Source organism: Rousettus aegyptiacus, unplaced genomic scaffold (genome assembly GCF_014176215.1).
Source record: "Rousettus aegyptiacus isolate mRouAeg1 unplaced genomic scaffold, mRouAeg1.p scaffold_m13_p_7, whole genome shotgun sequence".
NCBI classification, from domain to species: Eukaryota; Metazoa; Chordata; class Mammalia; order Chiroptera; family Pteropodidae; genus Rousettus; species Rousettus aegyptiacus.
The window spans coordinates 1,055,384-1,068,980 of record NW_023416310.1 but is presented as its reverse complement, the minus strand read 5'-3'; the positions used below and the strand labels follow the sequence as shown (position 1 = coordinate 1,068,980).

The window sequence follows — 13,597 nt, the reverse complement described above, 5'->3', positions numbered from 1 at the left end:
ACCCGGTGGTCCTGGGCCCAGCGCACGCTGAGCACAGTGCGTTTGTGCGAAGGAAGGAAAGGGAAGGAAAGCGCCAGAGAAGTGTGTGTCGGGTTGAAATGTGTCCTCTGCACTGCGTGTGTGTGTGTGGGGGGGGGGTGGCCCCGGAGTGTGGCCCTCAGAACGGGAAGCCCGCGCGGCTCCGAGGTCCCCACGCTCACACGTGGGCGTCAGCATGTGAGCGTCACCCGGCCCCACAGAAGGAACACTGCGACTTGTTCATTGGGAAGTGACGGGGACAGTGGCCTGTCCAGCTCCTCCGCAGAGAATCTGGGCTGCGCAGTCCCTGAGTCTCTTCTGCTAAGACGTCATGGGCAGACGTCACCCTTGATGCCATTCCCTCTGTCCCCACGATCGTCTCCCCGCCTCTGCCCGAGCCGAGGGTCCCCTGGCGGTGTCCCAGGGCCTGTTGCCAGGTGGCCGCACGGCTGCCGGGCCCCTCCGGCCGCGGTCGGCTCCCTGTGCCCCGCAGCAGCCGCTGTGGGCCCCGCTCGGGCCCCGCGGCCTTCCCGCCGCCTCACGGCGTCTCCGGTGCCTTGCAGGAGCCAGGAGCCCCCGCAGGACGGCGTGATCGCCACGTACGAGGAGCACGAGGACAGCGTGTACGCCGTGGAGTGGTCCTCAGCCGACCCCTGGCTGTTCGCCTCCCTGAGCTACGACGGGCGGCTGGTCATCAACAGGGTGCCCCGGGCGCTGAAGTACCACATCCTGCTCTGACCCGCGCGGCCCGTCGGGCGGGGCGTTCGCGTTCCAGACGGTGCCCTCTGTGGCCACCAGCCCCCCCCCCGGCACAAGCGTGCGTCAGTGACGGCAGCCGACCCCGAGTCAGCGCCCCCCCCAGAGACACGGCTTCGTCCCCTGAGCCGTGCTGGGGCCGCCCGCCGGTCACCTGCCGGTCACGTTCACGCTCTCTGCTTTCTCTTAAGGACGCTGGGGTTTCACCTAAAAAACACTTTGAAAAAAAACTCACTTTGTTTTCATAACATTAAGTTGCCTTTCCCTTGAGGCTAAAATGAAATAAACACGCAAGGCCATCACGCCTCACGGCCCGCGCCCCGTTCTTCCAGGGACTGCCCCCCGACGGCCTCGCCGCCCGCTCTCCGTCCATCCTCTCAGTCTGGGCCCAGGAGGCAGGCCCCAGAGCGTCCTCCACTCCGCCCCCTCCGGCCGCGGCTCACGGGAGCTGCCCCCCGTCCTGGGCCTGACCGGCTCGCGCCAGGCCCAGCTGGCAGCCCTGCCCGTGTTAGTGGCCAGGTGTGCGTCCGCCTCAGCGCCCGGTCCCCAGGAGCCTTCTGCGCTGGGTCCCCTCGTGTTACTGGTGGCATCGGTGGTGCGGCTCCTTGTCACCTGAAGTCGCACTGTGCTCCCAGGTGGCCCAGCGCCCTTGCCTGTTGTGATCCGCGCCGGCGCGTCGGGCCGCCTCCGTGGTGGTCCTAACGCCCTGATCACGTGGCCTCCTGCCGGTCGCTCCTCCCGGGCTCTGTATCGGGAGCGAGGGACAGGAGGTCGGTTCTCCCCGGACAGGCCTCAGGCTGCAACCTGACTCACGCCCAGGGGCCACTGCTGTCCCTGGAGTGTGTCGTTCCTGAGGAGCCTCCTGGGTTTCGTTTCTTCTTTCCAGGGGTGAGAGGTTGTGGGGCAGAGGCGGGGCCTTAGGGTAGGGGAGGACAGGTGGGCTGTGGGGGAGGGCAACAGGTGAGGGGCCTGACCACTTCTGGTTCAGAAGCTCTTGCAGTCGGCTGCCCCGCCTGTGAACCAGTGAGGGCGGAAGGCAATGCAGCAGCAGGAGGCACTGAGCCAGGACTGCAGGACGCAGAGGAGGGACGGTGCGGGACGCACCTCGGCGAGGCCACTAGCAAGGCCTGAGCCTGAGCGGTGAAGGAGCAGGGGTTTCTGGGTGACCGAGTGGATGGGGACAGAGCACGGGGATCTGCGTGGCCCCCTTGCCGTGGTGGAGGGTGGCCGTGAACTTGGAGGCACACTGAGTTTGAGACGCCAGCAAGGCTGCAGGTGGGCATGGCCAGTGGGCAGCCAGACAGGGAGGGCCAGGAGACCCTGCGTTCCCACCAACACCCAGGTGGCCGGGACGCCCCCGTGTGGACCTCGTGCCCTAGTCAGCTCAGCTGCTGTGACAAGTGCCACAGGCAGGGTGGCTTCTAGCGCATGAGCAACACTCTGCTTCCTTAGTCAGAGCTGCCAGTCCGAGTCGGTGGCCCCTCTCGTCAGCTGCTCGTCCTGTACTGGGGGGCACTCTCACAAGGCCCCCAAATGCCATCACCGTGCGGGTCAGGCCCTGACACATGAATCTGGGGGCACAGCACCTGGAGGGGTGGGCACCGGGAGGAGGGAGGACTGAGCCCCGAAGCTGAGGGTGCCGGCTGCCAAACCACTTTGCTCAGAAAGAGCACGTCTGACCAGGGTCACTGGAAAGCATGGAGCCCAGAGGTTCTGGTCCAGGCTTGGCAACAGGCCAGGGCCTGCCTTCCACACAGGCAGGCATTTCTTAGGGGGCCCCCGGGGTCCTTATCTGGCAGATGAAGTCACTGCACCCACACCTAACTCCCAGGCATTTGCCGGGATTAGAGGAAATTAGAGAAGGAGACTGTCACCCATATAAGTGGAGCGGGGTGCTCCCACAGTGCAGGGCAGGGCGGGGGGCTGGTCACAGACGCCTGCTTCCTAGGTGGGGCCCTCAGGCAGGTGAGAGAGAGAAACCCAACACCCTGACTCCAACACGGCACGTAGCGCCCAGCCCAGGTGACGCTGCCAGTGTAAGATCCGCAGTGACCTGGCCCGGAATGTGTCATCGCTCCAGAAGGCCTTTGGAGACAAGCTGCTGCTGGTCGCCCGGGCACATCTGGGGGCTGCTCGTGGCTCACGGCTCCTTCCTGGGAGAGAGACCTACAGTCAGGTACAGGCCAGTGGGGCATTGGTCTGCGCGTGGTCCAGACACGGGAAGCCACACAGCAGCAGCGCAGGCCCCTGGGTTCCGGGGACAGCAGGGAGGGGCTGGGCGTCCGAGCCCCGCTGGTGGCTGGCTCACACAGGGTCAGCAGCTGGCCCTCCCCACCAGGGGCGGACCCACAGGAGTGGCTAGTCATCCCGGCTCCTCCTGCTGAGCGACAGGCACTTCGCCGAGCGCCTCCTGCGTCTCCCCAGGCCAGGCCGCGTGCTGCGCTGGCGCTGGCGGCCGAGACAGCCTGCCCCGCCTCCCGGTTTCGCGCCTCCTGCCGTGCTGCTGTGAGATGTCAGCGCAGCGCCCGAGGGACGGAGGGGCTCGCGGGGCTGGAAGTGTGGCCGCGCGGACGCGTAGTTCAGAAAATGACGGGGACACCTGCGAGCCTTGGAATAATCAATCAGCTGCGGGTGAAAGCGTCGAAAGCCAGAGTGCAGAAGCGGTGCTGGGAGCTAGCAAGCTCGCCCGCCCGTCCTGCGAGAAGGCTGGGAGCGGAGCCTCTGCGGTGCTGGGGCGTGTGGGGCCCTGGAGGGGCGGGGCCCTGGAGGGGGCGGAGCGTGTGGGGCCCTGGAGGGGCGGGGCCCTGGAGGGGGTGGGGCGTGCGGGGCCCTGGAGGGGCGGGGCCCTGGAGGGGGCGGGGCACGCGGGGCCCTGGAGGGGCGAGGCTCCTGCGTGCCTGCGTGCGTGCGTGCGTGGCTGGGCCTCACTTGGAACGCGCCATGTGCTACTTACTTTAACAGGCAGCTTGGAGCCGAGACGCGAGGCCCGGGAGCGGCGTTCCGTCGGGCCCCGAGCCCCTCCGAGCTTCGCCACTGCCCCCGTAAACGGAGGGCGCTGCCTCTTCCTTCGCGGCGGCTGTGTGCCAGTGACCTGGCGCTCGGAGCAAAGCACCAAACTAGTGGGGCAGGCGGCAGCCGGTTGCCTCGGCGTGGGGACCCCCGGGGCAGGGATGGGGACAGACGGCGCGCTGCATGCGCAGACTCAGTCTCTGCTGGCAAGTGGCCTGTCCGCGTGGGGCTGGAACCCTGGGCCGGTGTCATCGTCCCTGGAGGCTTCGCTGTCACGCGTGGGGCCCGGCTCAGCCGCAGGGCCCTCACCGGTCCCTCGTGCGGCTGGTCGTTCTCGCGGGAGCGGCTCAGGGCTCTGGGGCGGGAGCCACAGCGTCCCTGCCCTGCACTGGCCGGAGCTGGAACGGGCCGGCCGAGGTGACAGTGCACCGGGTGTTCTGAGGGCCTGTGGCCTCGCCCAGCCCTGCGGAGCCTCAGTCCATCTGCAGACTCGGTGTGGCCACTTGTCTTACGGCATCAGCTTCGTCTGTTCAAACCGTCCGAGTTTTAGCTGCAGAGCTCGTGTGGACGAGACTCTTCCTGCACAGGGAATCCCCGTGGGGGGTGGCGCCCGAGCCCCGCCTGCCCTCTGGTTCTCTATCGAGGGCCAGCCCACCGCCCGAGCCTGGGCGAGGACACCACGAGGCGCCGGCAGCGGCCGTCCATACCCGCCTGTCCACACCCGCCGGGAGCCTGCTCCGTGTCCCGCGGGCTGAGGCTTCCCGCAGCCCTTGTGCACCTCTGGGGAAGGCCGGGTTCCTACTCCCTGAGTGCACGTGGCTTCAGGAGAGGCGTCTGCTGCCGCTGAGGCTTCGTGAGGCCCCACCCTTGGCCCCGGGGTGGGCTGCACTTGTGCAGGGCTGCACGGGGGTGTGACACGGGGGTGTGATGCTGGGGGCCTGCGGGCACACGCAGCTTGCCGGGGACAGCGCATGGCTCCGCGCTCCGGCCTGCCATCTCCAGACCCCGCCAGGAGGTGGGTGGCCCCCAGGAGCCCTGTCCTCGAAGGGGTAGGACCCTCTGAGGCCACCTCTCCCAGGACTAACAGGTCGAGAGAGGGGGAATGAGCCCACCCCTGAGAAGTGCTCTGTGGGGCCTGGAGCCAAGGCCGACCCCACTTATTCTTTAAAAAAAAAAAAAAACTAATAAACGTTTTAAAGGCTGGCTTTTTAAATTGGTAACTTTAAAAAATATATTACTCATATTAAAAAATGTTTAAAGCAGGTTTTTGTTTCTAAAAAATTGAGCATAAAATAGAGACAGTTGCGTATACCGCCCCCTCCCGTTTCCGGGGAATCCTGTTCCTGTGGTTACAATTGGTTACAACTGAAGCCAGTGTGGATACGTTGTTACAAACTGGAGTCCGCCCTTTTCACCAGGGCGCCCCCTCGGTGTCGTAGTGTCTGTGGCCTGGACAAGTGTGCAATGACCTGTGTCCACCATTGTTGCATCAGAGTCGCTTCGCTGCTCCGAAACCCTCTGTGCTCCCCCATTCATCCCCGTTCCCCCAAACCCCGACAACCACTGATCCTGTTACCTTCCCCAAGGTTTTGCCTTTCCCAGAATGCCAGGTGGTTGAAGTCAGGCAGGATGCAGCCTTTTCAGATGGGTGCATCTCTTTTACTGCTGAATAATATTCTTTTGTCTGGACGCACCGCCGCTGGCCTGCCCAGCGCCTCCTGCAGGACGCCCCGGCGGCTCCCGCGTCCTGGCCCGATGAGCACCGCTGCCCCGAGCATCCGTGCGCAGCTGTCTGTGTGGACGGCGGTTTCGTCTCCTTTGGAAAAACGCCTGGTTTCCTTCCACCCCCATTGTCCGGGCGCCTGGCACATGGCATGTGAACAGACGAGGGAACGCCTCAGCACCCCGCTGGCAGGACCAGTCGGCGGCGGTAGCCTGCCCCACCCCCGCCGAGCTCCTCGTGCCGCGTGCGTCAGGCCCGGCGTCTGCTCACCCCTGCACGCTGCCCACCGCTCAGGCCTTTTCACACAGCTTCCTTCCGAGCCGCTTTAGTTTTCGTTTTTGTTTAGCGGTGATAAGAAACAGGATATTTATTGTCACCTCCCAGAAATGGAACCCCGGCCTAAACAGAAGAACTCATGAATCTCCCTGCTCAGCAGTTGGATTTTTCAAACTGCCCAAGTTGGTGGCCCAATTCACTTCTGATGTCGCTATGCAGGTTTCGGGAGATTTAGACATGATTTTTTATACCGTGAAAAAGAAAAATAGAGCTGAACGTGTGATAATGATGAACCCTCCGACTGCCGTGTCCAAGATTGCTGTCGGGCGCGAGTCGCAGTGATCCGGGCCCTGCTGTGTTCCCTGCCGAGTGAGCCTGTGGGGGTCACGTGGGAAGCATCTTCCTGTTGTCCTGCTCTGTGTAAATGGCCGTCTGGCCGCAGCGTCCCCTGCCTCCCTGCGCTGAGCGCCGTCTGTCCCCTGATGGCCTGCACGTCCCTCTTTCCAGGGGTCGGTCCCTTGCTTCCTCTGCCGTGGTTTGGGGGTGAGGCCACGAGCTTCTTGAAGACGGAACTGAACCCACCTTAGAATTTGCCGTCGACATGCCTAGACTCAGGGACCCCAGCCCGTCACCTGGAATGGGGGTCATGCAATGGAACGGGAGGGTCGCACGTTCGAATGAAATGGGTCGATCTTGGAAATGCCCCAGGGCTGCTCTTATGAGTCTCGTCTTTTTACTCTGAGACGTTGATGAGAAACAGTGCGTGAGCTGCAGCTTGCCTGTGGCCCTCCAGCTGGCCCTGGAGCAGGCGGCCAGGGCGGTGCCAGGGTGGCCCCAGCCTGGGGCGCGGCGGCCGGGCTGGGTGCCGGTGCTCTGGTGTCCGGACATGGAGTAGCCGCCCCCACCTGCTCAGCAGGTAGCGGCCTTGCCCACACCTGCCTGCTAGCTCCCGCGAGGCCCCGGCCCCGTGCTCCATGCGGGAACGCTGTCTTGTTAGACGTCCCTGAGGACATGTGATGCGTCTCTTCAGATGGCCGTCATCCTCGAGGGCCTCTGGGGGGCGTCCGGTGTGTGACGAGGGACTCGGTCAGGCCGCAGCGACGCTGTGGGAAGAGCTGCCGCTCACTGGCCCCCAGCCTCAGCCGGGCGGGTGTGGAGCAGCCCGCAGGGCAGCATGGTCACCGCCATGGTTCCTTCTGCAGCTCCCGGAGGCCGTGGTTGGGGGGACACCATCGTCTCCCTCTGTCGCTGGGGGGCGGGGGCGGAGAGGCTGATCACCATGCGGAGGGCTTCACTGCCACCCAAACACGTAGGGACACAACACGCTCCTCCCCGGGGTGCGGGGCCCCCCTACCCCGCGCGCCCCTTACTGTGGCCTGGCGTCGGAAGGCAGCAAGGGCTGAGCCAGCGCCTGAGCTCCGAGGCTTGCGGATTCGGGGGCTCGGGATGGGGAGGCGGGCGGGCTGCTTGTGGCAGTGGGCGTGGACTCGCATTCGAGGTTCCGGATCCCCGATGGTACCGACGTGTGACATTACAGCGGGGCAGGCGTCAGCCCGAGGAGGGAGCAGCGCTTACGGCCTGAGGGCGGCTGCCGGAACCAGTGCCCGCGACGCGCGTGCCCGCGGGCCACACGGCTGTGAGACGCCGCGCGCCGCCGGGGCCCCGCGTGTGCCGAGAGGGACGGCCGGGTTCCACCCCAGCGCGGGGGACAGAGCGGCTGGCTCCCCGGCCTTCCTGCCGTGCTCTCTGGGCGCTGGCTGGGCCGCGAGGCCCTGCGTCACCCCCTCCGCCATCCCCATTCTCCCAGCGCTCGGAGTCCCGGCCGCGCCCGGTGGGCGTGCAGGAGCGCGTGGGGCCCCGCCCCTCGCGTCACATGGCGAGGGCCCTGGGTGGCCCGCGCCGCACCGCTAACCGGCTGCAGAGCCAGGCCGTGCGCTGTCTCCCGTGACTCCCCGCTGGGGGCAGGCGGTCCAGGGCGGTGCACGGTGGGCGCCCGAGCTCATTCTGGGTTCGGGCTCCCACTTCAGCTTCCATTGTCAGCTCATTTCTGGGCTGATGTTCAGAGATTTGAGACTAGAGCCTGGGAGAAGACAACCCGATCTATGTTCACCTGTTTGTTTTGTCAAACCAGTTAATTGAGATATGTGTAAAAAGCCGTGCGTTTTAAATGTCTACAACTCGACGGGCTTCAGGACAACTGCACACCTGTGACACCGTCGCCACCCCGCCGAGGCCACAGCAGTTTCCTCCTGCTGCATCACAGTCGTGTGTACCTGTGTGTGTGCGCACGCACACGCACGCGCACGCCAAGGACACGTGACGCAAGCGCCGGCGTTCGGCACACCAGCCGGGGGCCCAGCCGGGTCTCCCGCTCACGTTCATCCCGCTCACGCGTCACTTCTGTGCCTGAGTCGTTGAGTTTATCACGAACGGATGTTGGATTTTGTCAGACGCTTTTTCTGCATCATGAGATAATCGCAGGACCTTTATCTGTTGTTCTGCGCGGCCAGCATGTCACGGTTCCTGATTTATGTGCTCCGGCCGCGCTTGCACCTGGGGGAGCCTCGGGCGCCCGTGGGGTGTGTTGCAGCGTTTGATTTGCTAGTATTTTGTTGAGGATTTTTACGTCCGTATCCATCGGGGGTATCGGCGGTTTCCTCCTCCTGGCGTGGCCTGGTCCGGCGTTGCTGTCAGGGCCGTGCGGGCCTCCTGTGACTTGGGCAGCGCCCCCTGCTCCACCGTGTTTCAGAAGATTTTCAAGGGGACTGCTGTGCACGCTTATTTAAATGTCTGGTGGAATTCACCTGTGAAGCCGTCTGGCCCTGAGCTTCTCTTTGTTGGGAGGTTTTGATTAAGAGTCAGTCTTCCTACTCTGTGTTCACGTTTTCTGTTTTGTTTGTTTGTTTGTTTGTTTTCGCGAGTCTGTCTTAGTAGGTGGTACACTTCTAGTAATTTGTCCATTTCTTTTAGGGTTTTGAATTTGTCAGTGTAATTGGTAGTGGTCTCATATGGTCCTCTGTATTTTGTGGTATTAGTTGTAATGTCTTCTTTTTTATTTATAACTATTTATTTGAGTTTTCTCTCTTTTTTTTTTCTGTTTAGTCTAGCTCAAGGATTGGCAATTTTATTTATCTTTTCAAAAAGCAGACTGTTAGCTCATTGATCTTTTCTATTGTTTTTTCTGGTTTCTGCCCTATTTAGTTCTGGTCTGATCTTTATTCTTTCCTTCCTTCTTTAGTGCTGGGCTCAGTGAGTTCCTTTTTTGGTTTCTTGAGGTGTAAAGTCAGGTTGCTCACGTGAGCTCTCCCACCTGTCTTAATGTGTTTCCTGTTCGCCTTAGACGTCTCTTTGCCTGGCGCCACAGACCTCTAACTGGGTGAAGTAGACTTCATTCCTAGATCCATCTGCGTCTCTTACGAAACTGTAAGACATTTTCAGAGATTACCGTTAAACAATGGAATGACGACAGTTAGACACACCTGTGGCAGGCGTTCGGGGCAGAGCGCGCGTGCCCTGCCGCACGGGCCGTGGCCGGGCAGTGTTGGAGCCATTCTTTCAGCAGACACGCACGGGGCTTCCAGGCGGTGCCGACACCAGCGCGCAAGGCCCGTGGGACCCTGACCGGCCCTGGAGAGCTCTTGGCTTCGCACGTGTGTGTTTAAACAGCGACCGTGGGGGCGTTGGCATCTGGGGCACAGAACTGGGGTCTGGGGACGCCGCGTCTGTCCGCAGACCCCGGGAGGGGAATCAGGAGATGGGAGTCCGAGGCTCTGCCCCTGGGCGGCCCCTCTGGCCCCCGCAGTGTTGTGAAGGCCCCAGGGCCGGCCCCGCAGCCCAGACCCCGGGCGACTGGGACAGCTCAACATCTCTGCAGGAAGCCAAGGCCGTCCGGGCCCCCCACCTCCATGCACGCCATCCGCGTCGCCTGCGGTGGGGTCCCCTGTCGCCCTGTGGGAGCAGGGTGCTCCCCAGAAGGGGTACATGCCTCCCAGGCAGGGCTGGGGGGGGGGGTCCGCTGCTGCTCCAGCCGACGGGCACGGCCACCACCCGGGCCTGGCACAGCCGACCCTCGGCCAGGGAGGGCGGCCGAGACCAGCTGCTGCCCGACGGGCGAGTGGGCCCTGCTCGCCGTCCCCTCGCACTGGCTGGAACAGGGACAGCCATGGGAGTCTCGTGGTCAGGGGGGCACCGGGGTCCCCAGGGGTGGCTCCCCCACCTGTTTCTCTTCCCGATCGGAGACACAGGAGACAAACAAGCATGTGTGTGACACTTGCACATGGGGTTTGCCTGGTACAGCAATTACCTGTGCTAACTAATTCAGGTTAATTGGTTTCCAACTTTTTAGACTTTATAGGCAAAGCACAAGAGACTCAATTATGAGTAAAAATAGACTGAAAGTGTCATCAGCCTTCACAAGGCGAAGCAGCACCGTCCGCGTCAGAGGGAGGGCGGGCGGGAGCTGAGGGCGCCGCCCTCGTCAGGGGACAGCTTTTCAGGAGCTGACAGTCGCTGCTGTCGAGCACAGCAGGGACACCGGCCGTGAGCGCGGGGTCGCCCGGCTGGGTGGGGTGCCGCAGGGGCCAGGCCTTCTCCACCAGCGGCAGAACCAACACTGCAGCTGGTCAGGAAATAGTGGGGTGACCCCGTCGACGGGTGCGGGGGTGACTGCGGCAGAACTGAACTCAGAGCAGGTTACGGTGGCCACTCCGAGGAGCAGGTGTAGAGGCGGAGAGGGCAGGGTGGGGGGCTCCCCTCCTCTGTCCCTCTCTCCCTCCCTCTCTCTCCCCCCTTTCTGTGCTATTTTATATGTTAAATATGTGCATTTATTACTTTCATTAAAATTTAAAGTATTTAAGGGTTTGCTAAGTAAGTAAACATTAGAAATTGGGTTACCGAAGGGAAGGCAGCTTTTTCTGAATGCTTGAGGGGCACTCAATTATTAATTGATATGCAGCTTATGCATCGTTCTCATCTGCTTCTTGAAGGAGGTCCCCACGTTCCAGGCCTCGGGACATGCTGGGGGCTCGTCCCTGGGGTTGGCTGTCTGTCCTTGGAAACACTGCGACTGTCATAGTCTGAGAAGTTTCGTGGCCTCGCTCCTGCCCCAGTAAGGAGCCTGGTTTCGTAGAGCTTACGTGGCCCGGTTCTGTGGCACAGAGAACAGAACAGGTTGGTGGGTGCTGGGGGGGGCGGGGAGTGCAGACAGCGTCCTTGGCAGGAGGGTGGAAACCGGGAGTCAGTGTTAACAGGTCACTTGAACCTGGCCCCCTGGCAGCTGAGGGCCATCGCGCCTGCACGGTCCAGCTTCCTCGGCGGACTGTCTCCCTGGCTGCCGGCCACCCCGTCTCCCGCAGGCCAGCAGTGTCTGTCTGGAGGACCCCGTGTCGGCCATGGACAGCGTCCTAACAGGCCAGACGTGCCTGGGGACCCGCCTCGCTCTAAAGCAAACCCTGGCGCTTTCCCATGGGCCCCCCGCCGCGCGCCCCTGGGGGCGGTTCCCAGGACGAGCAGAGCTACCGTCCGCCTGTCCTCCTGTGCAGGGCGGGCCTCGTTCCCTGCCTTCTCAGTGGCCATGTCGCGTGGGACGACACTGGAAACGTGGGCGAGGGGCTGCTATGGAGCCTGTGTCTGTGACCCTGAGGTGCACAGGCCGCAGCCTGACCCCGTGGTCGGGAGGGCGGGGCCTCACGGTGGGCGGGGCCTCACGGTGGGCGGGGCCCCGTGTCAGAGACCCGGCGAGGCCGCGGGCAGGAGGTGCCGCGGCGCTGGGCAGCGGCTCGCAGACGCCGCGTCTCCCAGGACCTGCTCTCGGACGTCCGGCCCCGGGACGGTGACGAATGGTGTCGGCCGCTGGCTGCGGTGCTGCCATGGCCGCCCGGCGGGCGCCTGTCATCTGTGGGGACGCGGCACACACCTCCTTTCTGGTTTATAAGCATCGCACCGGCTTGGGGTGCGTCACGAACCCTCTCAGAAGTTCTGAGCAAGCGCGGCGCGGGCCGGACTCACGCGCGGGGCGGAGGCTCGGGCGGGCGGCGGGAGGAGCGGGCGGCACCGGGGAGACGCCTGGGGAGTCGCCCGGGCCGGCACCTGCCGCTCGCGGCGGGGGTGGGGGGGGATGGGGGGAATGGGGGGGTGGGGAGCAGGACGCGTCGCTGTGCCCTGGGACCGTGCGCGGGAAGTGCCGGGAGCCGCCGGCGTCGCGTGGGAAGCGCTCCGGGCGCCCACGCGTGCTCGACGAGGACGCCTGTGTCCTCGGCTGTCCACTCGCGGCCCCCGAGCAGCGTGCGGGGGGCGTTTGGAGGCCGCCGGCCGTCATCGCACGAGAAGAGCAGGCATTTCGTCTGCAGAGTGTGAGAGGCGGACGCGCCCTCGGCCGGTTCGAGGAGTAGGAGGCGGAACCTCCGCGGGGCCGGGCGAGGGGTGACTCGGGGCAGAGCCGTCGACCGGTGCGGGTGCGCCGGCCCCCGCCGTGGGGCCCAGGGGCCCCGGCAGCACCTCTGGGGCCAGACCGCAGTCGGTGGCCGGCATGACTCGTGCACAAGGTCAGCTCTGGTCCCGGCCGCAGCCTCCCCTCCCCGCAGCCCGCACACACCCCGGGGGGCTGCCCTCCACAGGACCCCGTCCACAGAACCCCGGTTCCTGCAGGGCGTGTCGGTGCCCCTCCTTTTACAGGTGGGGAGACCGATCACATCATCAGCAGATGGCAGGGCTGGGGGCTGAGTGCGGCTGACGCTGAACTTTGTCCCCATGTGCACACATGTGTGCTGGCACACGCATGTGCACTCATGCGTGCACATGCACGCACAGGCACACACACGTGTTGGCGGCGTTCATGCACATACCAGTGCACACACATGCGTGCTGGCACATGTGCGTGTGCCGGGACGTGCACATATGCGGGCATGTGCGCGTGTGTGCCGGCGTGTGCTGGCACGTGCATGGATGCGTGCGGGCTTGCGCGCATGCGTGTGCTGGCGTGTGCCTCCATCGTCCGCCCGTCTTCACCCTCTTTCCCTCGGCTGTTCCAGAAGACGCCGACCCCCGCCCCGCCTGGGCGCCCCGCCGGGCGGGCATCCAGCCCTCGGCGACGCGGCAGGCCCTGGGCCGCCCGCCTAGGTCAGGGTTTAAGCCACTCCGTGACGCGAACGCCCCGAGCCTGGCCGCGGTGGAGAAGTCGTCGTTCTCTCCGCACGCGGGGACCGCGGCTGGATGGCCGCCGCCTCTGTCGAACGGGAAGGGCCGACCCCGGTGTGTGGAGCGCTGAGGCTGCCCCGAGGGGCCAGGGCTACGAGGCGGAGTCGCGTTCTCAGCCGTCAAGACGTTGGTTCTGGCCAGCACTCGCCTGGTCTGCTGACAGGAGCAGGGACGTGTGGCCTCGTTGCTTTGGTGACAGCGAGAGGCAGAGACACAGACTCCCAAAGGGGTTCCTGGGTCTGGCTGAAGGTCCCACGCTGCCTGGGCCTGCGGGGGCGCCCCGCTCTGTCCCCCGGCCGCCCACACCTGCCACCCAGGCTCGGCTGACCTCCTCAGGGGAATCTGCGTGTGGGAAGCGAGGAGGGGGCTGGGGCGCACTTTCCCCGGGGAGCGCGGTGTCCCGCTGAGTTCTGGGTCGGCCAGGAGTGTTTGTGCAGAACTGCGTGCCCTGAGCTCGTCCCCGCACTGGCAGGCCCTGCGGCCCCGCCTGACCTTCCGCACTGATTCACCTTTGCTCCACTTATGGGTTCTTTGGTGGCATCTGACGCTGCCGTGGGGTGGCGGTGGGGGCGCCAGCTCTGAGTGTCAGTGCTGTCGGCCGCCTGTGGGGGGCGGGGCACG

The 13,597-nt window shown here is 64.4% G+C and overlaps 1 protein-coding gene across 3 annotated transcripts in view; it reads left to right on the top strand.

The window, feature by feature from the left end:
• EIPR1 (EARP complex and GARP complex interacting protein 1) overlaps positions 1-1,083 on the top strand; it is a 58,647-nt gene extending 57,564 nt beyond the window's left edge. For all 3 annotated transcript variants that reach the window (XM_016155836.2, XM_036224558.1, XM_036224557.1), the window contains one exon: positions 582-1,083. In XM_016155836.2, the coding sequence (XP_016011322.2) occupies positions 582-756 (175 nt within the window). In that variant the 3' untranslated portion in view covers positions 757-1,083. The remainder of the gene's footprint in view (positions 1-581) is intronic.
• Positions 1,084-13,597: the final 12,514 nt, after the last annotated feature.